The sequence below is a fragment of the Punica granatum genome, chromosome 7 (assembly GCF_007655135.1).
Source record: "Punica granatum isolate Tunisia-2019 chromosome 7, ASM765513v2, whole genome shotgun sequence".
Taxonomy (NCBI): domain Eukaryota; kingdom Viridiplantae; phylum Streptophyta; class Magnoliopsida; order Myrtales; family Lythraceae; genus Punica; species Punica granatum.
The window spans coordinates 4,474,548-4,500,737 of NC_045133.1; the positions used below are offsets into that span (position 1 = coordinate 4,474,548).

The window sequence follows — 26,190 nt, forward strand, 5'->3', positions numbered from 1 at the left end:
ATCAGAGTTTCAGTTTTAAGTTAGTTAAGAATATTTTTGTAAATATCCTCTAATAATTAAGATGTCTAAATCAAATCAATAAATGATGAATGTGGAAAAGCAATTATATAATATATTTATATATATATATACATATATATATATATATATTGATTGTGAGAGACATCCATACGAGCTAGAAAGACACAATACAGAAAAATAAAATGGTAGAAAAATTTTCATAACAAGAACAAAATAATTTTTATTTCAAATTAAGATATGCGTTACTGCATCATACTTCTTTTATTCAAAGAGCACTTATATTATCTAATAAAAAAAGCACCTATATATTAAATCAAAAGTAATATGAGCATTTGCTTATCCAAAAAAAAAAAACAAAAGTAATATGAGCATATCCTCTTAAATTCTTATCTAATCAAATTTTCTAACGCGTGAATCGAATAAAAGGAAATTCGATGATCGGTTCAAGAGGAGTTATGTGACAATCTAGTCTACTAGACTTTAGCTTTTAGAATCATCTTTCTCCTTGATTCTTCGTGCATCTCATATGTATGTCCATTCCTGCTAGTACTGTCATGCCTTCCTTTCCCCATATAAAGATCATTCTTTACCTAAACCACGACTAAATATTCGGTGAATATTATTCAATCAAGTGGATGTGTAATATCTAATAATAAAATGCATGTTAAGTGGTAAACATGGCCATAGTGGTTCCAAATATTTCCCCTCATAGCTCCTATGAAGACTTTCTTGGCAAGGAGACTTTTCGGACAAGTTGCTAAAACAAACAGGATCTTTGTATTCGATCCTAATATGTTTCATCAATCTAAGCAATTACCTTGGATTATCCTCTAAGGTGCATCAGGAAACTTAGTTTCAGTAACTTGGATATTACGGTATCAGATTTGGGTTTTCCAGTCTGGTATGATCTTTTCATAAATTGAATGTGCAAAATGCAGAATTGGCGACAAATTCTTTATCAAGCTGAACGGCCACGCAACATGTGGAATAATTTGGATAGATTGCAGGCAGAGAAAATATACGTGATTGTGTAATACTTACTGAATATTTTCTTGGGCAGGCGAGCATGTCAGATAAGTTGGGAGTGAGGATGTCTTACATAAGATGTCAGTACACTGAAATGGGTTATAGAGGTTCTGATGACTATATAATAACCCTCCGAGGTCCTATTAGAAGTCTTAACATCATCGTGACAAAGTATACTCTTATTACCTCATCTCAAGCTTACCCGGTTATAGTTACTATAATGACTAGGTTGGTCGGCCTGCCGTTTTGTACCCCGATGAAGGAAAATTAAGCCCAAATCGAAGTCATGAGAGCCTTCTAGTTTAGGACCGTTTACAGTTACAATGAAGAAAAATTAGGCCAGCGCACATAACTAGCGCTATAATGGTAGCACCAAACACTACTGATCCTGCGATAAGATAAGGGTCTAGACTCTTGGAGGAAGTCAACAAGCAAGGATCTAGAGGCTCTCCGCAGAGCCCGAGATTATTAGCGAAGTCTTCTACCGTAAAATTTTTCTCAAACTTTGGGATCTGCCCTGATAGAATGTCTTTATCCGGTCAAGCAAGCCCAACTCTGCAGGTATCTGACCCGAAAACCGGTTGTGGTCTAGATTGAGCACATTCAGCATTCTGCATTCCGCGAGGCCTGCAGGGATTTGACCCCAGAAGTTATTCGATGAGAGGACCGGGGTAGTCAAGTACCCTACGATCTTCGACATATTGGTAGGGAGAGGTCCCCAGAAGTCGTTGTTTGAGAGGTCCAACCCTGTCAGGCTCGTGCAGTTCGCGAGGCCAAGAGGGAATGAGCCCCTGAGGCTCATGCTGGTGAGCTTGAGGTTGAGGACCCTATTTTCGCCCTGGTGCCAGCACTCAACCCCAGTGAAGGAGCAGATGGCGCCTTCGCTGTTGTTCTTGAAATTGCACGTGCTGCTCAAGTACTGATAAGGGTCTTCGACCGATTCATATATGCTTCTCAGGCAATCCACGTCGCGTTCATTCCCGTGGATCGGAAATATACAGAGCGATAACCCTTGAAACACAATAACAAATACAAGGTGAAGGCTTCGGGCCCGAAAAAGCTCCATTTCACATTAAAGAAAAGAGAAAAAGGCGATGAAAATACGTAGATCGAGCTCAAAATTCTTCAAGTTCACCCGCAGAGTGGATCAGACATTGAGGATCATATGGACTCAATCAAACTACGCAGCCGAGCTAACTCCTGTCATCAAGAACTCAATGTCTCAGATTATATAAAGAAATGGAAGAGCATAGCGTCACCGGGAAAGACTTGCAGCCTCATCAAGTCCACGAAGTAAACGGTAAATAGACTTGAGAGAGATGGGTACTAGTTCACGCGTACGTGGAATTTTCCATAATATGGGCTCGAGTACAAGCAGTTCGTTAATTGCTTGCTCTTAATATATTTTTGAATATAGAGGAAGTTTATAAATTTATATATGACTTATCAAGAAAAATAAGAGGGATATAATTAGTCCCGATCAGAATCTCGTAGTTTCGGGTTGAGTGCGACTGCTACTGCAATAACTCTATTTTGTTGACTGTTGTTTTCATGATCTTTCCACTGGCTTGTCATAGACGCAGTGCCCATTTTTCTTCGTCACCGCTGCTTCTCTTGAATTTCCCCTTGGGTTCTATTAAACCATCTTTACATATGAAAATATTTATTAAAAAGAAAAAAACAAATTGCTACTGCTTTAACTAGAAATAGCCTTGAACTCGGAGTACCTCATGTAATTATTTGATGGACCCGAGCTTGAGCATTAGGAATTTCAAAGCAAAGGTGTGGTATGAAGGTTATTTAGTAAAGAAGTACAAAAATGGCAATGAGGTACGTCAATTGAGGAAGAGATTGAATCGGTGTAGCTAGGGATCCGAGAGGGGAGGTCCTCCAGGTAAATGCAGCATGGCATCTGCGATGAAGGCTGCAGTTCGGTTCAGTGTCATCATAGGGGATAAGAGCTTGGCGATCATCCTCGCTTTCCACGAATGAGGCATCTGATCGATGACTTGGACATGTCTAATTAATTCCTTTCCAAATAAACAACATTATTAACTAGACTAAGTTGATTCATTTTCATAACTTTGAATCGCTAGATTAACTTATACAAATTAAAGCTTAGTGGGCAAAATGACACGAAACAACAGGCAAAGTGATTCATTTTTTATAGAATCTTCAATGATCAAATTTACATAAAGAAAACTTTAGTGGGTAAAGTGCAGTGCACTGAAACTTCATTAGGCAAAATTCCTTTTTTTCCCTTTTTTTTTGAGATGATAAGTATACCTCTGCTCTGCTGAAGATCAGAGGTCTCAATTGAGGCTTGGCCCTTCGACCGGGGAGCTCTAATATAGTGGTGGAGCGCGGCTAGTCCAAGAACTTCGGCCGGCGACAGCCAATTTTATCAACCCAGAGCGGAACAACACGACGACATTAGGGCTTGATGCTGAGGTACAATCTTTTCTTTTCAAAATTGAATGTGTAAAATGCAGAATCAATGACGAATTCTTTATCAAACTGAACGGCCGCGCAACAAGTGGGATAATAGATTACGGGGGGAATGAGCATGTGGCCGGATAAGTTGGGATCAAGGATGTATTGCAAAGAATGTCATTATTATGCATGCAATAGGGTATAGGGTTTGTAACGACTATAATTACCCCGAGACACGATAGATCGATCTAAGTCTTAGGGATGTATGTCATCGTGACAAAGTAGACTCATATCTTTTATCAAGCTTGCACGGTCCAAGTTATTCTAAGGTCGGTAAACCTGGTGTCTTGTACCCCGATGGAGGCATATTGGGTCCAAATCGAAGTCATGAGAGTGTTCAAGTTCATGACTGTCTACAATGACAAAAAATTAGGCCAATGCACATAACTAGCGCTATAATGATGAAACATGTTTAGTGATATGCTCTAGAGACAGTTTATGTATTCAGATAATTCCCAATTAAATTTATTCTACTATTCATGTATTGCTTATGTTTATTATAATAAAGTTCATAAGATATTTTATGAGTGTTTCATTCTTAAAGTGCTAAAGACAAGAATTGTCTTGAATGCTTGAGTTGATTCGATGACCAGACATTACATATATATACATCGCTGAAGAGGAAACTAGAATAAGCTAATTCTAGGTGAATATCAAAAGGTGCCTAATCTAGGGAGATTACAATAAAAATATATATTACAAGATGTATCCCGAGATATTGTCATAGGAGATTTAGCGTATCTTGAACATATCTCGTAACACTCCCCCTCAAGTTGGAGTATGAGATTGTCGAATGCCCAACTTGCCAAGGAGAAAGGTAAACCGATCTCGACCCAACGCCTTCGTGAATATATCTGCAAGCTGTAGTTTAGTTGAGACATGTGCAGTGGTAATGATTCGAGACTGGATGTGTTCACGAATAAAATGGCAGTCTATCTCTATATGCTTGATCCTCTCGTGGAACACAGGGTTAGCTGCAATATGTAAAGCAGCCTGATTGTCACAGAATAGAGGTGTAGGGCGGTCAATCCTAACCCCAAGAGAACTTAACAAACTCCGTAACCAAAGTATCTCACTCACAGTAGCAGCCATAGCTCTATACTCAGCCTCTGCAGATGAACGAGATACTGTAGTCTGTTTCTTGGTCTTCCAGGAAACCGGTGATCTTCCAAGCATAATGAAATATCCCGTAACCGATCTTCTAGTCATAGGTAGGGGTGTGCACGGGTACCGGGTATACCCGGAACCGGTTGGAACCTACCCTAACGGGTAGGGTCTGGGTAGCTCGTATTGAAAATAGGATAAGTTCCGGGTATTAAAATTAGGAACCTGTGAAAATCGGTTCCGGTTCCGGTTCCTGCCTACAGGGTACCCGGAACCGGTTATTTATAAAAAAAAAAAAAAGAGGAAAGGGTAAAGTTACTATCTCCTCTAATGAATCAAAACATAGGCACTTTGTTATGTGAGATCGTATTATGGATGTTCAATTTTGTCGATGGATTGATGAGACATATTATTATTTCATTGTTGTGGATTAATCTAAATTTTGTTGATAAACTATTTGGCATGATTACTGATTATGTATGTGACATTTTCGATTTTATTTAGCGAAAGGAAAAAATTTACAGGTTCCAACAGAGTACCCGGAACCTGTGGTATAATACAGGTTCCGGGTAGGGTCCGGTTCCATGATTCAACAGGGTAGGGTCCGGTTCCAAAATCTTGGAACCTGTCCCTTACAGGGTAGGGTCCGGGTATTATGAAAAATATAGGGTACCCGGAACCGATCACCCCTAGTCATAGGGCAGCCTGCCCAATCCGAATCACAATAGGCTATCAGCTCCAGAGAGTTGGGTTGTATAAAAATTCCTTGGCCTGGAGATTGCTTTAGATAACGCACAACTCTCATGGCTGTCTCCCAGTGAGATCGACGTGGATCCTGCATGAACTGAGCTAATACATGTACTGAGTAACTCAAATCAGGTCTGGTGATGGTCAGATAAATCAATCGACCAATTAGACGTCTGTATCTGCTTGCATCCTTAAGACGTGAACCCGAATCAACAGAAAGCCCATGATTTTGTTCCATAGGTACATAAGAAGGGCGAGACCCCAACATACCGCATTCAATGAGAATATCGAGTGCATATTTCCTCTGACTTAGAAAAATACCTGAATTAGCACGAGTCACTTCAATTCCCAGAAAATATTTCAGTGGACCCAGATCCTTAATTCGAAAGCATTGATGAAGATACTTCTTAAAAGAAGCACATTGAGCAGCATTGTTGCCGACCACTATAAGATCATCCACATAAACAAGAACTCCCAGAAAGACATCTCCTCTTGAATAAATGAATAAGGAGTGATCGGCGCCAGATTGATGAAATCCGTATCCTCTCAAAGCATCTGCAAATTTAGAATACCAATTACGTGAAGCCTATCGAAGGCCATAAAGAGACTTTCGAAGGCGACAAATCATCCCTTCTCTTCGTGAAAAGAAACCTGGCGGTAATCTCATATATACTTCTTCATCCAGATTCCCATGCAGAAAAGCATTTTGCACATCCATCTGATGCATCTCCCACTCCCTCGCCACTGCTACAGTGAGCAAACATCTCACAGTGACTAATTTTGCTACAGGAGCAAAAGTCTCATGGAAATCAATACCTTCCACCTGAGTAAATCCCTTGGCAACTAAACGTGCCTTATAACGCTCAATACTTCCATCTGCCCGTCGCTTTATTTTGAACACCCACTTACAGTCTATGGGTCGTTTGCCAGGAGGTAAAGTTTCCAATGTCCAAGTATGGTTCAATTCTAAGGCTCGTATTTCCTCCGCCATTGCAGTTCTCCACCGAGAATCGCGAACCGCCTCCCGATACGTCTTAGGCTCGATATCCGAATCAATAGCAGCCAGATAAGATAAATCATGACTATTAGAACCAGCACGTGCTAGATATGTTTCAATGGGATATGGCGTACCTGATGGTTTCGGTGGAATGGGTGGACAAGGGGGGTAATGTGTGGCAACATGAGTAATAAATTCCCTATCTTTATGATCCACAAAATCCCTAAGATGCCTCGGTGCCAAAATTTCTCTGCTCGATCTCCGCGAAATCACGGGTTCCCGGACTCTAGTAGTCTGTTCAGTTGAGAGGCTTTGATTATCCTCAGTCTGCTGGACCGAATTCAGTTGGCCTTCGGGCTGATAATTCTGTACATGGTTTGGGCTGGATGTACTCGGTCCATTAAGATTGCTTGGCTGTGGACTGGACATCACATCTCGTGCGGCCTGTTCATTCAATTCGCTGGGCCCGCTTGATAATGGGCTCTCTTCTCCTTGTTCTCCCAGCCCATTGCAACCATTCAACCGTGGGCTACCCATTACATTGCGAGCTCTTATCCGTTCTTCTGATATCAGCCCGGACAAATTCAATCGGTCCTGTTCACCACCATCCCAAACTCCATCATCATCCCATATTTTATTCATCTCCCCCTCTCCTCCAGCATTCTCCTGGGTCTGGAAAAATAGAGGATTCCCCGCATTCATTTTAGGACGTCCGATCCTTTCAAACGGAAATTCATTTTTGCAAAACTGCACGTCTCTTGAAATAAAAAATTCTTCTTTCTCCAAATCAAACACCCGCCATCCTTTCTTCCCATGAGGATAACCTACAAATATACACCTCCGAGATCTTTCTGCAAGTTTATCCTTGTCACGTGGTCGATGGTGCGCATAACACAGAGAGCCAAATACTCGTAGATTCATATAATTCGGCTTTCTCTGAAAAAGAACCTCATAGGGACTTTTGCCTCTTAATACTTGTGTTGGCATTACGTTAATCAAGTGGGCCGCCGTCGCAACACTTTCTCCCCAGAAACGTGTTGGAAGTGATGCCTGAAATAATAGTGCACGTGCAATATTGAGGATATGCCTATGCTTCCTCTCGACCCTTCCATTTTGTTGCGGTGTGTCCGTACATGACGTCTGATGTACAATCCCATTACGAAAGAAGAAATCCTGTAGTTCTCGAGATAGAAATTCCAAACCATTATCGCTTCGAACTATCTTAACAACCGTTCCAAATTGATTTTTGACTAAGTTGCAAAAGCCCATCAAACTTTCTTTTGCCTCTGATTTATCCTTCAACAAATACAACCACAATGCCCGGCTATGATCATCCAAAATAGTCAAAAAATAACTTGCTCCAGATATAGTTTTCTCCCTATAGGGACCCCATAAATCACAATGCACAAGATGAAAAGGAGCAGAAGCTTTATTCAAACTCAAACTGAACTGTAAACGTGTTTGTTTAGCACGAAGACATACGTCACAATTCTTATTCTTTAAGCAACTAGAATCGAAATTAATTTCCTTTATTGTAATACCACTGGATGGATGTCCAAGACGTTTGTGCCAGATATCTCCTGAGCCAACTCCCAATGCCTGACAAGCCAACGCCGAGGACGCCACCCATCGTAAGTAATATACCCCCTCTGTATCTCACCCAGTCCAACTGTCTTCTTCGATTCGCGGTCCTGTATAAGACATATCCCAGGTAAGAAAGTCACAATATAGTTCATATCCTTGCTTAGTTGGCCAACCGATATCAAGTTGCAATTAAATGCCGGCACAAATAAGACATCCTGCAAAATAAACGAATCTCCAAGCCGAACATTCCCCACGCTCGTTGCTCGAGTGGAATTCCCATTAGGAATATAGATAGAGAATTTATCATCAATTAACGTCAAATTACTCAGAAAATTTGCACATCCTGTCATATGTCTCGAGGCACCAGTGTCAATTATCCATTCTCCTTTCTCGACAAAAACAAAATCATCATTACCAACTAGTGGCTCGTTCCGTCCTTCATGAGCTGCAATCATGTTTAGAAGAGTCTCGAACTGAGCGCTGGATAAACCCGAAAAGGAATTCCCTGTGCTGCTTGACGCTCTTCCATCATGGACAGCGTTGACTGCAGCTGAGTGCCCTCCACCCCACTGTTTGGGTTGTCCCGTGGAATTGCTTCCTCCACTACTGGGCACAGCGAGATCATGAGCTGCGTTGGCTACTGCCAGCCGTCCCCCTCCATTCCACTGCCCTACTCCTTGTCTTGATCCTTTCCACTGCCCTGCTCCTTGCGTCACCTGTTTTCCACTACTCCCCGATTTCTTCCTTTTGTTCCTGTTACTTCCATCTGCAGGCAGTCCATGGAGAGCCCAGCAGGAGCTCTTCACATGTCCCGATCGCCCACAGTGATCGCAAATCGGCTTTCCCTCAGGAGTCCACCGCTGTCCTTGACGATTTTCGCTCACGCTCCGGGCTACAAATGCTCCCAGCTCTGCTCCCCTTTCGGGCGTTTGTATCGCGTCTCTAGATCGGGTCGCAGCATGCTGCTTCTCCTCTTCCGAAATCATCTAATAAACCCTACTCATTGTCGGCAAGGGTTCGATCCTAAGTATGTCAGATCGAACGCCTCGAAACTCGTCATCCAAACCCATCAGAAATTGATAAATTTTCTCCTTCTCCCTCTGAGTAACGTACCGGGTCGCTGCATCGCACGAGCATCCTGGGGATTCGAGGTAATTCTCGAGTTTATCCCACAGTGTTTTGATGCCCGAGTAGTACCTCTGGACAGTCTTGCCTCCTTGTCTGTAAACACTGATGTCCGATTTCAACTGAAAAATTCTCACTTCATTCCCTTGAGAGTATCTCTCCTTGAGATCATCCCAAAGGGGTTTGGCCTCTGTCGCATATGCTGCACTCGGCTGGAGTTCTTTCTCGAGCCCGTTGAAAATCCAGGCTAGGACTAGGGAGTTGCACATCTCCCAGTTTTCCATATTAGGGTCTCCTATAGGTGGCTTTGGAACTCTTCTTTCCACAAATCCCAGCTTTCTTTAGCCGTGAGTGCGATCTTCATCGCTCTCGACCATGTCAGGTAGTTTTCTCCATTCAGGAGGCAGGAGGTGATTTGCACTCCTGTTGAATCCGACGTACTGATCCTGAATGTGGCCGAAGCCTGCATCCCTTTCTCAGAATCCTCAGCCTTCTCTCCATTCCTCGCCATCCTTGCTCAGACTAATCCCGGGTTCCAGAGGTTTGCTTTGATACCATGCTAAAGACAAGAATTGTCTTGAATGCTTGAGTTGATTCGATGACCAGACATTACATATATATACATTGCTGAAGAGGAAACTAGAATAAGCTAATTCTAGGTGAATATCAAAAGGTGCCTAATCTAGGGAGATTACAATAAAAATATATATTACAAGATGTATCCCGAGATATTGTCATAGGAGATTTAGCGTATCTTGAACATATCTCGTAACATAAAGAGTTAATAATATGAGTTATGAGTATTTCAGTATGAATATATTTAAACTGTTCACAATCATAGGAAATTTAACTGAGCATTATCTTTTCGGATAGATTTCCACCTATGTTTGTATCCATAATTAGTATGCAGATACTAATGAAGTTGGAGTAGTAAGTCTCATGCTATATGACAACGGTTGTCAAGCAGACACGTGGACACCTATGAGATATGTGGGTCGAACGTGACGTGTAAATATTGTTCACATGATATCTTTATTATTGTCAATGAACATTATCTAGATTATACTGTTGTATGTAGTCATTAGACCTGAGATGGCACGATTGCCTCATATATAGGTGATTAAGATTTACTACTGCTTATATGCTTGTGCTAGTGCTCTGCATGGGTATCCAGCAGGTGTGGTCCTAATTAGTTGTATATGGAGACATGTTACCGATTAAGACCAGATTTATTAACCTGAGTAAGTAGGGAAATGATCCTATGGATATGAGTTCAATTTTGGATCAAGTAGTTCTTGGCCAAGGCAGTTGAGTTTAAATAGGAAAGAGTTTCTGTTGTAAGTCATACATCCTGGGATGAGTAAAGGTGTTTCTGTGCCCTCACACGGACAACTAACTTTTCATAACTAAATGGTATCAGAGCCCAGGAAAGTCTCAGAGGTCACGGATTCGAAACCCAGAAAATCAATGTGGGAGTCGTCCGTTGAAAAAAGCCTAGCGTGGAGCGTGGTAGATCCTGGGATGAGTAAAGGCGTTCCTACGCCCTCACATGGATAGTTAGTTTTTCGTGGTAAGATCTAAGAATGGAAGTCAGAGATTCATATGATCGGCTATAGAGTTTGATATTCACTACGATTATGGCTTGATCGGGATTCTGTAGTAAATAGTCATGCATATATATGATGCATTGTCATTGGTTCATCGGAGTATATTAATTATGCATTCGTCACTGTTATAATTGTTATGAAATGCTGCTAAGTGTTACTCATGACCTTTGGGCGCCGAATGGCATTTTGGAAATTATGCTTTTGGTATCGAAAAGAGTTTTCGGTAATGTAAAAGAGTTGATACTATAATCCCAATGTCTCTCAGTGATGAACCTAGTAAGTCACACACAATAGGAGGAGTGAAAGCCAATATCAAATCGATTATAATTAAAGTAGTTAATTGCAGATTGATTATCTGATACGACTTGCAACGCAGTTACGGGGTGCTCGCACATCTTGAAGTCGATATTGATTCATGGGTGAGTTTCTCATGAGGAAATACGACAGTTTTCTTATTGAAAAAGTTTCCAAAAATATAATATCTATAAGTGGAAACTATAGTCAAGGGTATTATGGTCTTTTACTTTTATGGCTTGTGAGGCAAGTTATTAGATAACTTATAGTGCAAGGACCTAATAGTGATTAATTAATAAATAATTGCTATTTAGTCCTTAGGGTTATGTCAAGGCTCTATATATAGATATAGTCGTCTTACGTAACAAGTTGATCGAAGATTAATTAAGCAAGCCACCGAGTGAGATAGAGGAAGAGCTAGCCGAACCCTAACCATGGGTGTTCGTCCACCATAGCCCGACCCAAGGCTAGTCGCGGCCTCCTAAGGCCCTCCCTCGGTTGTTCCTTGCTCCTTGACTGCCAGTTCGTGTAGCTCCATTCGACTAGGTGACCGTAGACTGGATTCTAGACCCGTGTAGATGACTCTCTTTTTGAGTAATCATTCGTGTGGACGAACTAGAGGCCAGACGATTGAACGACTCATTGCAATCCGATCGATTCAAAGGATAAGATAAAGGTAAACCAATAGAATCGATTTTTTGTTGTCTAACTTGATGGAAGTGTTTACTAGATCGATTTATGTTACGGTCGTGTTAGATGAGATCGAATTAAAAATTTTAAAAACCATAATTTTCTATTTCCGCTGCGCTCGTTCTACGGCTAACAAAACCAAACATTACTGATCCTGCAGTAAGATAAGTACAGATCAATAACCCGAGAAACACGATAACAAAAAGAAGGTGAAGGCTTTGGCCCCTAAAGAGCTTCATTTCACATAAAGAAAAGAGAAGTGATCATAAATCACAGTACGTAAATCAAGCGGAAAAGTTTGTAACCTCACTCACAGAGTGTATATGACATTGAGGATAAAATAGACCCAATCGAAATATGCAGTTGAGGCTTGAGCTAACTCATGTTTATAAACATAACTCGATGTTTCAGATTTTATAAAGAAACGAAGAGTATTCAGCTCGACGTACCAGGAAGGACGACTCCCGGCCTCAAGTCCGTGGAGTAAAGACTTGAGATAGATAGGTACTCTTTTTACGCGGTATGATCTTGGCCGTGTTGATTGAGGAAGGGCCCAGGAGGGGCGACCGGCTATTTTCTGTCAATGTCAATAAAGACTGGAGCTGGTGAGGAAAGCCGTTCTTTTTTTTTCTTTTTTCTTTTTAAATAAATAAATAAAAAAAATATATATATATATAACTATAAAAATTCGAACTGCTTGTACTTAAGAGTTCAAATGGACTCGAGTACAACCGGTTCATTAATAAGTCTTTCTTAAACTTTTCTTTTTTCACTAGTTCACTATCTCGTGCGTTGCACGGGTTTGTTTTTAGATATTCCTATCATATTTCTTATTATAATTATTTACATTTTGAAGCACAAATTTTTTGATAAAAATAATTAAAAATTTTCAAATATTAATTATAATTTCAAATATTTATCTTAATAGTTTCTATTAAAAATTAGAGTAAGTTAATTACTTTTTTACCAATAGAAAGTTAATTATTGTAATAATATTTTGAAACTATTTATTTCAATCAATATGCATCATCATGTTTTTTCAATTATCAATATAGATTGACATATATTAACTTTAGTAATTATAATAAAACTTCATTTCTCTTGACTTTTTAGACAATATTTGCGAGATTCTTATTTTTAAAATTTTATTTTTCATTTTGTTTATGAATTTAAGCTCATAGAGCTATATCATAATATTTTCCATTTATAAGACCATAACTTTTTTGAAAATTATATTTTTACTTGTGAGCTTAAAACATTTATATATCATTTTTATAACTTATTCTGAATTTTGTGAAAACATATTAGCTTCTTAACACAATAAAATATTTTTAATAGTTAATTTCAAGTTTCATACAATAATTAAATAATAAAATTAACTAATTTTGCATGGTTCAATATATATTTTGCAACAAAGAATCCCAATTAGCAAGCATTATATAATAAAATTATTTAATAGTAAGTATATTAGAGAGATTTGTTGTAGATGACATCCTTACGATAAATTCTTATATATTCACATCATTACCCATTTTTTAAATATGCAAATTTTGTGATATTCTTTTTTAATTTTTTATATTATCATAAATTCATAAAGAATAATATTTACAAAAGAAATTAGGTTAGTATCCAATTAAACCAATAAAATTCAACTCTCTTAAATATTTTAAAATTTCGTTCACTAATAAGAGGTCATTTATTAATATAGGAGTCAATTGTAGTTACATTACATGACCACAAGTTCATAGAACTGATGATTTTATTATTATTTTTTTGGAAAATTTTTATATGAAAAACTAATTATTTTTTTAGTGTTATATCTTTGTATTATATGCGGTTCATATTTTCATAAATATATATATTTTTAAAAATAATTTTCTTCCTTAGAATCATAAAAATAGTTTAAATTTCACATGATAATTTTTTAATAATAACCTTCTATGAAGTTGGACTAATTAACTTATTCAATATTTTTTTTGAAATTTCTCTTATATATAAATTCTATACTCAATTTCACATATTTTATTTCTTTTGCATGCCAATCGTTTATGCTTTAGTCCTATATATGATTAACTAATTATTTTTAATATAAGTTATATAATAATATCCAATTAAATATTTCATTATTATATAAAAAATACTTACCAAAGAAAAAATTTTATAAACAATTTAGCAAAGGAGAGTAAAAGGGTATGGAAAATCCCGATCATAACCTTGTTGCTAGTCGTAATCTCATGTCGAGTTTGACTACCATAATGATCTTTCCCGGGATTTTCCTTCCTCTAGTTCGCTATATCCATTTCTGAGAAATTTCTTCCTCTACTCTATTGATCTTTCATGAGAGTTGGCCGATGCAATAACCGGATAAAGTTTTTTCCACTTCCCAAGGATTTTTCGTCGCGCAATAAATCGTGTGACGTCAACAACATAAACTACTTATATATATATATATATATATATTTTTTTTTTCTAGTTGTTCTTATTAATTCATGTACAATGGAACATATATACTAATGATTTTGAACTGTGAGCGAAAGCAGTAGATGCAGGGATGGACCCGAGATCTTGGTCCAGGGGGCGAGTCCTTAGGGGACAAAAGAGAAAATAACTTTGCCGAATTAGGGAGGCGAATATAAGTAATTACACAAAAAATGGACGAAAAACTTATAATTTTCCATATAATATCAAAATTTTAGGGAGTGACTGCCACTCCTCTTTCCATCCCTGAGTAGAAGAATTATCAACTAATATATCTCGTACTGCGAACTTCTTGTTGGTCACATGAGATGTCTACATGGTCACGTGAAAATATCATATTATTACTTATCCTAAAGAAAAATATCATAGTACGATATGTATGCTATAATAAAGGGGATCCCGGTGTAACTTTTACATATCAAATTTACTCAGATTTGGTATGCTCTAATTTATACTAGGCCTTGCGCGTGCGAGTTGCTCTCGCATTTTTGCGTAAAGTCAATGATTTTTATTTTTATTTTTATTTTTAGGTACAAGGGCTCGCGGATCTTGTATAATGAAATAGAAATCACAATAATTAATAAATGAGCACCAGTAGTCCACCATGAGATTCGAAACCTGGAATATATTAATTATCAAGCGATGTCTGCACCACTGTGCTATACATCTTTCTCTAAGGGTTTTTATTTTAAAAAAAAGATTGTTTTGATTTTTTTCAATTACATGGGATGTCCTTAGATCTAGTATAATGAGATTATTTTGATTTTTTAATCCTTATAACAATTTTTAATTTTTATATATTGATAGTGAAGGAAGTAATGAAGGAAGTTTTTTGGGTAATAGAGTAGAATTTTTTATTTTCGATATTTTCCTGAAAATAGTAAAGATTTTAATAATTTATGTACAAACTTTAAGAAAAATAATAGCGGTTGCAAAATGAAAATTTTTTCTTAAATAATTATATAAGATAAGATAAAATAAAATAAGCTTTCAAAATGAGAATAAACAAAGAACTATCAATTACTTCCTCACTCATTTTCTGTCTCATTCTCTTTCCTCTCAGTCACTCTCCTCCCATTAGGGGTGTAAATGGGTAGATACGAGTGAGGTTTTCTATAAAATTTCGGTCACCGTTTAATTCGGACTAGTTTTTTCAATACAAAAAAACTACCCGAAGACCATTTGATGGTATAAAAAATCGACCACCCATAATTTCGATTTTTTGGTAGTTTTTTGGGGATCAAAAATAAAGAGAATCTATATTTAAGTTCAAATAACATAATCCATTACTAATCAACCCAATAATCCAAAACAACAACAAAACGAATAACAAGTCTAAATACTTCATTGATACGAACATTTTTTTGATAGGTGCATTGATAAGAACATAGTCCAATGCAAGTTAAGACAACCCAAACTAATAAGAACTTAACAACTCCAAAACCAACCAACGATTTTAATTTCTAGGGTTTGAGAGGAGATGGAAGGGAAATGAAATTGAAACTGTCAGTGAGGAGGCGGAAGGAAGGTGGAAAAGGAAAGAGTGATTGTTCATATATTATTCGATGGGTATGGGTACCTACCGTTTATATCGGTCAGTCCCTGATATTTTTTAGGTGGATTTTTTGCCCCTACAACCCGTCTAAAAGCTCTTTTCGGTTTTTCGGTTGGGTTAGGTTTGGATTTTTTGAGTTTTTGGACTTTTACTTACACCCCTACCTCCCATCCATCACCCATGAGAAATTCGTAAAGGATTTTACCACAAAATGACGTGACGAGTAAGAATCAATATGATTTTTGAGATTAGCAACAATAATGGGAATTTTTCATGTAATTAACACTCCATTTAGAAGCATGTTACATTCTAATTGATTTGTTATCGCGCTATATGGCAAGGTAAGATCACTGAAAATTTTTCTCGTCACCCTCGTTAACCTCCGGTTCCCCATCTCTCTCATTCCTCGTAATCTTTTTTTTCCCCATTCAAAAACTCCTTTTAAATATGTATTTAAAATTTTAAAAAATGTATTTTTAATTTTACATTAGGATTGAACGTATTTATTTCCAAATTAAATACTACACCTAATCAGAGATAATGAAATGAAGTGCTCATTTATTTTAGTTATTCTTTTAGAAAAATTATTATATGATTTAATATATGCACGTGTCATTGTCTTGTACTCTTCTAAACAAGATGCTAATGTTATAGGAGGGAGCAGATTCGATTCGACGGGCGCACCCTAACAGATGAGCGGAGAAGTAGACGATAACTACCTATCCCGTTCAGGTGAAATTGAAATTCTAACGAACTTGGAGGGTACGCCGTGAATTTTATTCCTTTCCTTATCCCGCTGCAGATGTCCTTTGTCAAAGACCACGTGGCAAAACCTTCGGAGCACCCCACCAAATCACTACACGCACTCCACCCAGTAGCCACGCCTCTCCGTCTTCCCACTGGCAGCGTGCGGGGAAGCAGCAAACAACCGGGGTGCCCTGGAAAAAGTAGTAGACAGCGCCTGTCAATAAAACATTCCCCCCTTCACTTCTTAACTTTCCTCTTTCGCTCTCTCTCTCTCTCTCTCTCTCTCTCTTCACTTTCCTTCACGAGTAGCTGCGATTCACCGAGCCGCCGGTGCTTCGGATTCGCTGGCGAATTGCGTGGAAATGGACTGAACTCGCCTTGGAATCGGCCGTTCTTCGAGTTCCCCCGAGAAATTTCGGCTCTGATCCGGTGAGTTTCTCTTCATTGTGCTGTCTCTGTGTCCAGATCGGCTCTTGTTTGGTTCCTAGGGCTACAGTTTGGAGTTCAGCTGCTCTATGAAGCTATGAGTTTCTTCTAGTGACTTTACTTAGAAGGGGTTTGACAATGTAGATAGGTAGTAGCTGTAATTGCCTATGGCGGAAGCAGGATCGTGATCTTCATGTGACTGCAGGTTGGTTGAAGTTCTCAATGCAACTTTGAAGCTCATTTTTGAGGCTCTGTGCTTCTTGTAGTTTCGGTTTCCGGCAATGCGTTTGGTTTCTGCTGGTGTAGACTTCGGGATCTTGCGTTCTTACGTCTTCTTGCTGTGGTTGAGCTGTAGATAGTTCGGTTGAGCTTTTGCATGGCTGATCACATTTTGAGTTCCCGTGATCTACGGTGTTGTTGGTTGGATTTGTAGTAAGAAGCTTAATTTCTGCAGCTCGGGACTCAAACTGTATCAAAGTGCAATACTGGGGATCCGGGAACTCCTGGGAGGATCTCTTTGCATTATGAATTGTTTTATTAGCATATGGCTTCACTGGTAGGTCAGCTAGAGAGATGTTCCATCGCAGAAATTTTTCACAGAAACAGGTCGTGAAAACATTTTTGCCGTCCTCGTTGCCTAAATCTATATCATTTGAGAGCTTTTTCGGTTCGTGTCGTACAGATTGCTGTCCTGGTTTCGTTATATATGTGTCTCTATTGTTCTTCTTTGCTCCCCTTATGGCGCGGTTCTTGGGATTTTCTTGATTCCCCCTTTTCTCTGTGTAGGGTGTCCTGTCATGGAAGATCCCCAATTGGTTGAGACTCTGATAGACACCACAACGTCCAAGATACAACAGCTTCAGAAAGCCTTTGCTGAACTTGAGGGTCACCGTGCGATCTCTCTGAACTTGAAATGGAAAGAACTTGAAGCACATTTCCATGGACTTGAAAAGTCTCTGAAGAGACGCTTCCATGAATTGGAAGACCAAGAAAAGAAGTATGAAACAAAAACTACAGAGGCACAAGAATTGGTGGAGAAGCGCGAAGCAGCTGTCCTGGCAAAGGAACAAGCTTCGCTAGAGAAGCTCCAAAAGAAGAGAGATGCTGCTGTTGGTGTAATTGTTCAAGCTTCTGAGAAGCAAGGTAATGGATTCTCTCCAGGGACTTGCATTGTTCATGATGGGGGCCAAGTTGAGGAAACTGTTGATGAAGAGAAAGTGCTTGACATAAGAAGTCCGGAAAGTAGCTTGGAAGACTCCAAAGAATATCCAGAGAACAGTCTTGGAGAGGTAGAGGAGAAGGTGAAGTCATATCCGCAGTTGGATAAATTATGTAAAAGTATGGATTCAGAAGGGCTTCACAAGTTCATATCTGACAATCGCAAGAATATTGCTTCCATAAGGGAGGAAATTCCGCTTGCTCTGAGGGCTGCTGTAAACCCTGCCTCATTTGTTTTGAACTCCCTTAAGGACTTTTATGGCAGTGATCTGCCATACTTATATGGAAAGAAAGAGTCAAGCTTGTTGGGTCTTCGTCGGACCTGCATCATGCTGATGGAATGCCTCAGCGTCCTGCTGACTTATAAGGATCTGGTCTCTGGGACTGACATTATCACAGAAGACATAAAACAGCAGGCAAGGGCTATTGCTGAAGAATGGAAACCGAAACTGGATTCTCTTGATTTTGATGCTAGCAATGGGAATTCTTTAGAGGCCCATGCATTTTTGCAACTTCTGGGGACCTTTGGTATTGCTTCAGACTTTGATGAGAAATACATATCTGGGTTAATTCCTATGGTGTCTCGTAGGAGGCAAGCTGCTGATCTTTGCCGTTCCCTTGGTCTGTCTGAGAAGATGCCAGGTTGGCGTTTCATAATATTCGATATTTTACAGTTTTGACTAAAGTAGGTTGGAATTCATGCCTTTTTGTTGATAATTGTTTTCATTGCTTGAACTGTGCAGGTGTGGTCGAGGTCTTGATTAACAGTGGAAGGCAGATTGATGCTGTTAATATGGCATTTGCATTTGAGCTCACGGAGCAGTTCCCTCCTGTGCCTTTGCTGAAGTCCTATTTGCAGGAAGCAAGAAAGGTTTCCTCACCTGTCAGACATGGAAATTCACCTCACACCGTCCAGGTTTGTTATGCAAAATCCAATCCGAAAGGTTATATTAATGTCTCTCCATTTCAATAATATCAGCATTACATCAAGTTACAGAGTCTATGAATCGTCGTAATGTTTTCTAGCAAACCTCTTTAGTCTGATCTTCCCTTACAAATTCCCATTATGCAGGTTGATGTCAATGACAAGGAGCTGATTGCGCTGAAGGTGGTGATCAAGTGCATCGAAGAGCACAAGCTCGAGGACGAGTACCCCATCGACCCGCTCCAGAAAAGGGTTATCCAACTCGAGAAGGCCAAGGCTGACAAGAAAAGGGCGACCGAGGTCTCGAAGCCTCAACCCAAAAGGCCCCGCGGAAATGTTCTAACTGTAGGACCCACTCCCCGTGTTATTCCTAACATCATTCCTGACACCAAGACCTTCTACCATAACAGGTACCCTCAGTACACCTACGATAGGCCTTACTTTTACCACAGCCCCACTGACAACCATGGCCGCTCCATCCTTGGACCCGGTGCTTCTGCTTACAACATGCCCCCTGCTCACAACATGTCCCCTGCTCACCCTCAAAGCCATGGAAACTTCTTCGACAACAGCTATCAGTACCAGACCGCTTACCTTCACTAGAAGATGGTTAACTACCCCCTTGACTGGTTAGTTTAATCCTTCTAATGTCGCAGTATTTGTATCAGCTTAGGAATGTGTAACCCGGTATCAAGAAGAACAAGACTATTTCCTTTGTTAATTTCTAATCTGCTGTACGAGTAGACAAGACTAGACATCTTGATATCTAATCTATGTACTTTGTCTTTAATTCGTAATTGCTCCTCATATGTCTTTGCAATTTGTTCGTTATCGTTCTTATTATTGTTAACCTGGTTTTTAGTTTACCCCATGAAGGTTGCAAAACTGTCTTAAATCGCTCCATATCGCCAATACTGTATTCTTGGCCGCTGATCGCTTTTTTCAGTGGTTGGTTGGTCCAAGCAAATCGAGGGTCATTTTTGGGAGAAAATTTAAAAGTTTATGCTTTGCAACTCAAATTTTACGATAGACATCAAGAAATGAAAAATTTACGATAAAAGTATATCATGTGACTAATTTTTCTTACGCATTTAACGCGATCGACCATTTGAAGACTTCCCCACTCTCGGAAAGTTGAACGACCAGTCGAAACTTCTCGACCATCAGAAAATTGAAGGGTAACCTTTAAGTCCTCGTTGAAAAGGACAAAATGGATTAAAATGCAAAAGTTAACACTTGGGCCGAAGTGAAAAATTTTCAAATACTGGGGATGAAGTGAAACAACAGAAACTTTAGGGACTATTCCGAGACCATATGTAAACTCGAGGTGGCAAATCGAAATTCATATTTTGTGATGGCACGAGATTTGCCGCTATTCTTTCCCTCCATAAGAATCACCTTTCCCTCTTCAGTTCAAAAATCCGTTTTCCACCATTAGGGAAACCCTGCCGGAGAAGATGAGGATAGCCGAAATCTCCACGCCGGAGCTCCGGCGAGCCCAAGCGGAAGCTCAGCCGCAGGACTCCTCTCCCGTCCTCTCTCAGATCGAGTCTCTGATCGAGCATTGTGAAGAAGACTTCACCTCCGGTCCCAAGCTGAGCCAACTCGCCTCGAGTCTCAGGCAGTCCCTCGCTCGGCTGAGCGAACTTGCTCCCTTCTCCAACTCGGTCAACCTCCACATATGGAAGCTCAGTTACCGCCTCTGGAACGCCTGCGTCGACCTCTCCAATGCCTCCTCCATCCGCTCCTCCTCCTCCTCAACCACAGCTGCCGAGGACCAGGCAAAGCTCCGGCATGTCACTGCCGACATGCTCTCCCTCGCCGGAGACACCGCCGGCGTCGCCTCTCCCGAGTTCAAGACCGCCTTCTTCTACTACAAAACTGGCCTGATGTGGCACAGTCTCCGAAAGTTTGACCTCGCGTCGAGTTGCTTCGAGAAGGCCACCGATCTCCTGTCGAAGGTAGATCCCCGTACAGTTACTGACACAGGACAGCGGAAGCTGCTGCTGGATCTCAACCTCGCCCGATCACAGACTGCTTGGGAGGTTTCAGATCCTATTCTCGCTGTAACTCTGTTGAGCCGTGCAAAATCATTTCTATTTGGATCATCTGATCACTATAAAGCCCTAGCGAATCAGTACTTGGCCTTTGGCAAGAGTTTTCTGTCAATCGATAACGAGAATAAGGGTCAGAGCTTCAGAGAAGCGCTGAAGCTGATGAATGGTGCCCTGGAACTGTGCGAGAAGGGATTCAGTACTGCGAGGACACGGCAAGAGAAGCTGGATCTCAAAGCCCTGAAATCGAAGACCCTCCGATTCGTCGCGGCCGTCCACTTGCAGATGGAAGAATATGAGAGCGTTATAAAATGCGTGAAGGTACTGAGAGAAGGTGAAGGAGGAGACCACCACCCTTGCCTCCCTGTCCTGGCAATGAAGGGGTGGCTGGGGCTCGGAAGGTATGGTGAGGCGGAGAAAGAGCTGAGGGGCATGGTCGTGAATAAGGGGGTCCCAGAAGGCGTTTGGGTGTCGGCTGTGGAGACGTACTTCCAGGCAGCAGGGACAGCTGGGTTGGAGACAGCGAAGGGAGTCTTCCTGGGACTCCTGGGAAGGTGCCATGTCAGTGCGGGGGCTGCAGTGAGAATTGTTCACAGGGTGATTGGTGGTGGAGGGGAAGGGTTGAAGGTGAGGGCTAAGGTGGTGGTGGAGCTGGTCTCGGATGAGAGAGTGGTGGCGCTATTTGCAGGGGATGGAGCTGCTAAGGAGAGGATTGCAATGCATGCTGTTCTTTGGAACTGGTATGGATAACCATTACCGTGACGTTCGTTTTCTTCCGAGTTCAATACTTTCAGATCTTGCTGTTAGGGAAACATGCTGCTGTTTTAGAATTGTTCTGCTAGTTTGAAAAAACCTGCTCGATTGTCTTAGATGGTGGATTTATCTAAGATCAAGTAGCTGATTGGTTCTTTGCCGGGGTTCATTCATAAAAAGAAGAATGTACTTGGCAGCCCTATGGTTTCCAATTGAACAGACAATGTACTTTCGTGAACTTTAATATAGCGCCTTGTATGCTGATTGCATCTGAAATGAAAAAATGAATCTCTATCTGAATAGATTCCCTGAAAATCCGGGGCTACTGGTTTATCAGTAGTTTTAGTGGGAATTTTTATTGGTACTAAGGTTCACCCGTAAAGTGATTTTCATCTTTAAAGCATTACTCTGTCAAATGTGTTATCTCGGTTACCATCTGTTACACCGAACTCATGTTTTACCTAGTCTTGGTGCCGTGTTATCATATCCATAATATATAGAATTTGCTCCGCAGTGCTGCAGATCACTTCCGGTCCAAAGACTACGAAGCAAGTGCTGAGATGTACGAGAAATCAATGCTCTATGTTCCTCATGATATAGAAAACAGAGTTCTCCGAGCCAAGAGCTTCAGGGTTTTGTGCTTATGCCACCTGGGTCTCTCTCAGCTGGATCGAGCTAAAGAATATATCGATGAGGCTGAAAAGGTATTTCCATGAATAGCAAATATAAAAATTCCACCTGCTAGAGTGTTTATTGACTAGTGCATAAGTTTTTTTTCCTGCAGCTTGAACCGAATGTTGCGTGTGCTTTCCTCAAGGTGCACTCTCTCTCACACCCCCACCCATCATTGAAGTACTATTAACTTTATAACACCATCGTATTGGCATTGTGGGCAGAGTAATTAATATCATTTCACCACAACTTTCCATGTGTGATGATTCATGCAGTTCAAGATTTATTTGCAAGGTAAAGATCACAGTGGCGCCGTGACCCAGATTCTTGCAATGACAACCTGCCTCGACTATACTCCAGACTTCCTCTTGCTAGCGGCTCATGAAGCTATTGCTTGCCGTGCTCTTCCGGTTGCTGTTGCCTCTTTATCCAATCTCCTGAACTTCTATGCCTCTGGGAAACCCATGCCAGGCAATCAAACCGTAGTTTTCCGTACCTTGGTCACAATCCTCACTCAAGACCCAGGCAATGAATCTGAAATCCTTAAATATGTTAAGCATGTGCATTCACGAGCATCTGACGTGGGGCCTGATTGCTTCTTCGGGAAAGGTGAGGTTGCAAGACGTGAACTGAAATGGTTTGCGGTGACTTCATGGAATTTTGGGAAGAAAGCTGGGGAGAATAAAGACTATTCATTAAGTGCTGAATTCCTCAGCGTTGCATCTGAGTTTTATGGTCTTTTAGCTGATGGACAAGTGGATGAAAACAGTGTCATGGTTTGCAAATCACTAATCCTTACCATCTCCGCCATGTTAGCTTCAGAGAATCAAAAGAAGGCTGTTCTTCTCGACTCTGATGTGAAAAAAATGGTAGAGTTGCTAGATAGAGCTGGAAAGGTGTGGATCTCTATAATCAATCAAAGTTTTACCATGTATTTTATTTCTCGAGATAACTGAACATTCTAGTCTATCCACTGATGCAGATATTGAAGTCCTCCTCAACAGCAATGCAACTTGGTGATGATCAACCTTTGTCATTGGAGCCCGAATTTCACTTCCTGTACACTTTCAACAGCTATGAGCTATATGGGAGGATGAATAATCCAAAATCTCAACTTCTTATCGTAAAGAGTTTTGCAAGCTCAAAGGCTTGTACCCCAGCATATCTCCTTCAGATCGGTCTGACAGCATCTCAGGGGCCTCGGCCCAACCATGAGGTAGCATTCCTTGCCCTGAACCAGTCCCTCTCCGAGCTCCTATCTTCGGTTTCACCAGACTACAAAACTGTTGCTCTCATTGTCCGAAAGCTGATAACCGTTACCAGTATTCACAAGGGTGATGCAGATGACGATGCAGTGTATAACATTTACAAACAAGCGTACAGAATAATGGTAGGTTTAAAAGGAGGTGAGTTCCCAATTGAAGAGGGCAAGTGGCTTGCCACAACTGCATGGAATCGGGCGGCCTTTCCCATCCGCTTGGGGCATTTTGGCTCAGCAAAGAAATGGATGAAGGTTGGGTTAGAACTCTCGGGGCTTGTCCCTGGAATGGAGACTTACAAGGCTTGCATGGAGGACTTTGTTGCTAGCCTTGACAAGAAAGTCGGTATGCATAACGGCAGTGAAGAGCAGCCTCAGACAATAGCAGTGTGAGGTCTCTTCTACTGTCTACTATACAGAATAAGGGGTAAATGTTTCTCCTATAATATAAGCTGCACTTGGTATGTATAGTTAGAGGAATCAATACTGTCATTTCGATGGAACTTAGTCTTTGGCTGAAACTTATTATGAATGAAAGTCGGTTAATATCCATCTTCAAGAATCACTTGTTTTCCCTCATTATGGCCATTTCTAACTTCTTCATTCTCGAGGCTGGCTTCGAAAACAAACCGTCCTTGCACATGATGATACTCATCATGGATCTTTACATAAATTAGATAATTATCGCAGTGGGCTAGATGGTTTGAGTGATATTATATGGTTATCCGCCAGGTAATCTTTTGGATTTCATGGGTATCTGTATGAGTCTACCTGGGATTATGTCTGCTGTCTGATGCATCTTGAGCTTGGCCAGTTTGAGGAGCATATATGATGAAATTCCTCGGTTTCTGCATATATATTTTGTGTGTTATTGTAATTTTTACCACAGAAAAAAGCATAGGTTTGACAAGGGAGTGACAAGTCAGCAGGATTTGCAACAATTTGGATAAGGGATAAGGTCCTGAGCACTTCTCATCCAATCACAGCCCTCCATTGCCTCCACCTCATTGGCTCCTTCCCATCAGCCACACAATTTCCAGTAACAGATATTCCTATCTCGTTCAGGAAATCGCAGCTCTCTCTCTCTCAGGTCTTTATATTTTTTATTTTTGGCTGAATAAACTCTCTCTCTCACGTCTTGTATAATTATATTATCGGTTATCTTTTAAAATTTCTTATTGTTCTGAAGTAAACTGAGCAGCAGCAATGGCCGCTACAGCCTCTCCAATGGCCAGTCAGCTGAAGAGCAGCTTTGCTGCTTCATCGTCTTCCCTTAGGGGACTGATCGCTCCTAGGGGCCTCTCCGGGTCTCCTCTCCGAGCATTCCCCGGCAGGAGAAGCACCCGGTTCACCATTAAAGCTGTTCAGGCAGACAAGGTGAGCATTGTTCTTCCATATATTCGTACCTTCTATCTTTTAGCAGCGAAACTCGAGAGTTACTGTGTGATTGATTCAACTTTGGTAATTCAAAAAAATTTCAGGTGTACTTAGATGAATCATTATGCTGAGGCCATGTTTGGTAGGGTTTCTGAAATTGCTATCTAACGATTTTGCCGTGTAATATTATCCTGCATTATACCGTGATTCCCGTCAAATCCAGCTCCATTCCTTCACACAGACCACGATATAAGAAGTGATTGTCTAACACATCCATTTCATGAACTGTTGATACCGAACTATCATTTTCCTTAGGCTATGAGTTGACTGGCTCTTGCTTGCGATATTTTTTCTGCAGCCAACTTTCCAGGTTGTCCAACCCATCAATGGAGACCCCTTCATTGGGAGCCTGGAGACCCCAGTAACCTCGAGCCCGCTGATCGCTTGGTACCTCTCCAACCTCCCAGCCTACCGGACTGCGGTCAGCCCACTGCTCCGGGGAGTCGAGGTGGGGCTGGCCCATGGGTTCCTTCTTGTTGGCCCGTTCGTGAAGACTGGTCCGTTGAGGAACACCGAGTATGCAGGAGCAGCAGGGTCGCTGGCTGCTGGAGGGCTTGTGGTCATCTTGAGCATCTGCTTGACAATGTACGGGATTGCCTCATTCAAAGAAGGGGAGCCTTCAACCGCCCCTTCGCTGACCCTTACAGGGAGGAAGAAGGAGCCTGACCAGCTGCAGACTGCTGATGGGTGGGCCAAGTTCAGCGGCGGGTTCTTCTTCGGAGGGATCTCCGGTGTCGTTTGGGCCTACTTCCTTCTCTATGTTCTCAACCTCCCTTACTTCGTAAAGTAGAGAAACTGTTGTATTTCTCCCTCTTCTTCGGAGGGATCTCCGTGGTGTCATTTGGGCCTTCTTTCCTTCTCTATGTTCTCAACCTCCCTTACTTCGTAAAGTAGAGAAACTGCTGTATTTCTTCCTCGGAGCCTTCCGATTAAGTTCGAGTAAAGCATTTGTACCCCATGCTGTCCCTGGTATTTGTAT

General features: G+C 40.8%; 4 protein-coding genes across 9 annotated transcripts; 3 read left to right on the forward strand and 1 right to left on the reverse strand.

The window, feature by feature from the left end:
- Positions 1-1,528: 1,528 nt before the first annotated feature.
- Positions 1,529-2,113, reverse strand: LOC116213681 (probably inactive leucine-rich repeat receptor-like protein kinase At5g48380). The gene has a single exon (XM_031548710.1). It carries the CDS (start codon positions 2,111-2,113, stop codon positions 1,529-1,531), a length of 585 nt encoding a protein of 194 aa, XP_031404570.1.
- A 14,599-nt stretch (positions 2,114-16,712) lies between these two features.
- Positions 16,713-19,844, forward strand: LOC116214817 (FRIGIDA-like protein 3). Of its 2 annotated transcripts, XM_031550294.1 has the most exons (5): positions 16,713-16,897; positions 17,039-17,099; positions 17,681-18,754; positions 18,856-19,028; positions 19,185-19,844. In XM_031550294.1, the coding sequence occupies exons 3-5, from the start codon at positions 17,692-17,694 to the stop codon at positions 19,638-19,640; spliced, it is 1,692 nt and encodes a 563-aa protein (XP_031406154.1). In that variant the 5' UTR covers positions 16,713-16,897; positions 17,039-17,099; positions 17,681-17,691; the 3' UTR covers positions 19,641-19,844. The 2 variants fall into 2 exon arrangements, with proteins under 2 accessions (XP_031406154.1, XP_031406152.1); XM_031550292.1 differs by lacking the exon at positions 17,039-17,099 and having other exon boundaries at positions 16,714-16,897.
- Positions 19,845-20,422: 578 nt separating this feature from the next.
- LOC116214165 (TPR repeat-containing protein ZIP4) lies at positions 20,423-24,816 on the forward strand. Of its 5 annotated transcripts, none has more exons than XM_031549495.1 (6): positions 20,423-21,831; positions 22,359-22,548; positions 22,629-22,661; positions 22,792-23,412; positions 23,499-23,732; positions 23,840-23,999. In XM_031549495.1, exons 1-6 carry the CDS (start codon positions 20,495-20,497, stop codon positions 23,852-23,854), a joined length of 2,430 nt encoding a protein of 809 aa, XP_031405355.1. In that variant the 5' UTR covers positions 20,423-20,494; the 3' UTR covers positions 23,855-23,999. The 5 variants fall into 5 exon arrangements, 3 of the variants coding, with proteins under 3 accessions (XP_031405355.1, XP_031405354.1, XP_031405353.1); XR_004158245.1 differs by adding an exon at positions 24,704-24,816 and having other exon boundaries at positions 20,426-21,831; positions 23,499-24,506; XR_004158244.1 differs by adding an exon at positions 24,664-24,799 and having other exon boundaries at positions 20,426-21,831; positions 23,499-24,506.
- Positions 24,747-26,176, forward strand: LOC116214166 (photosystem I reaction center subunit XI, chloroplastic-like). Its single transcript, XM_031549496.1, has 3 exons — positions 24,747-24,864; positions 24,964-25,151; positions 25,510-26,176. Exons 2-3 carry the CDS (start codon positions 24,981-24,983, stop codon positions 25,999-26,001), a joined length of 663 nt encoding a protein of 220 aa, XP_031405356.1. The 5' UTR covers positions 24,747-24,864; positions 24,964-24,980; the 3' UTR covers positions 26,002-26,176.
- The last annotated feature ends 14 nt before the right edge of the window (positions 26,177-26,190 follow it).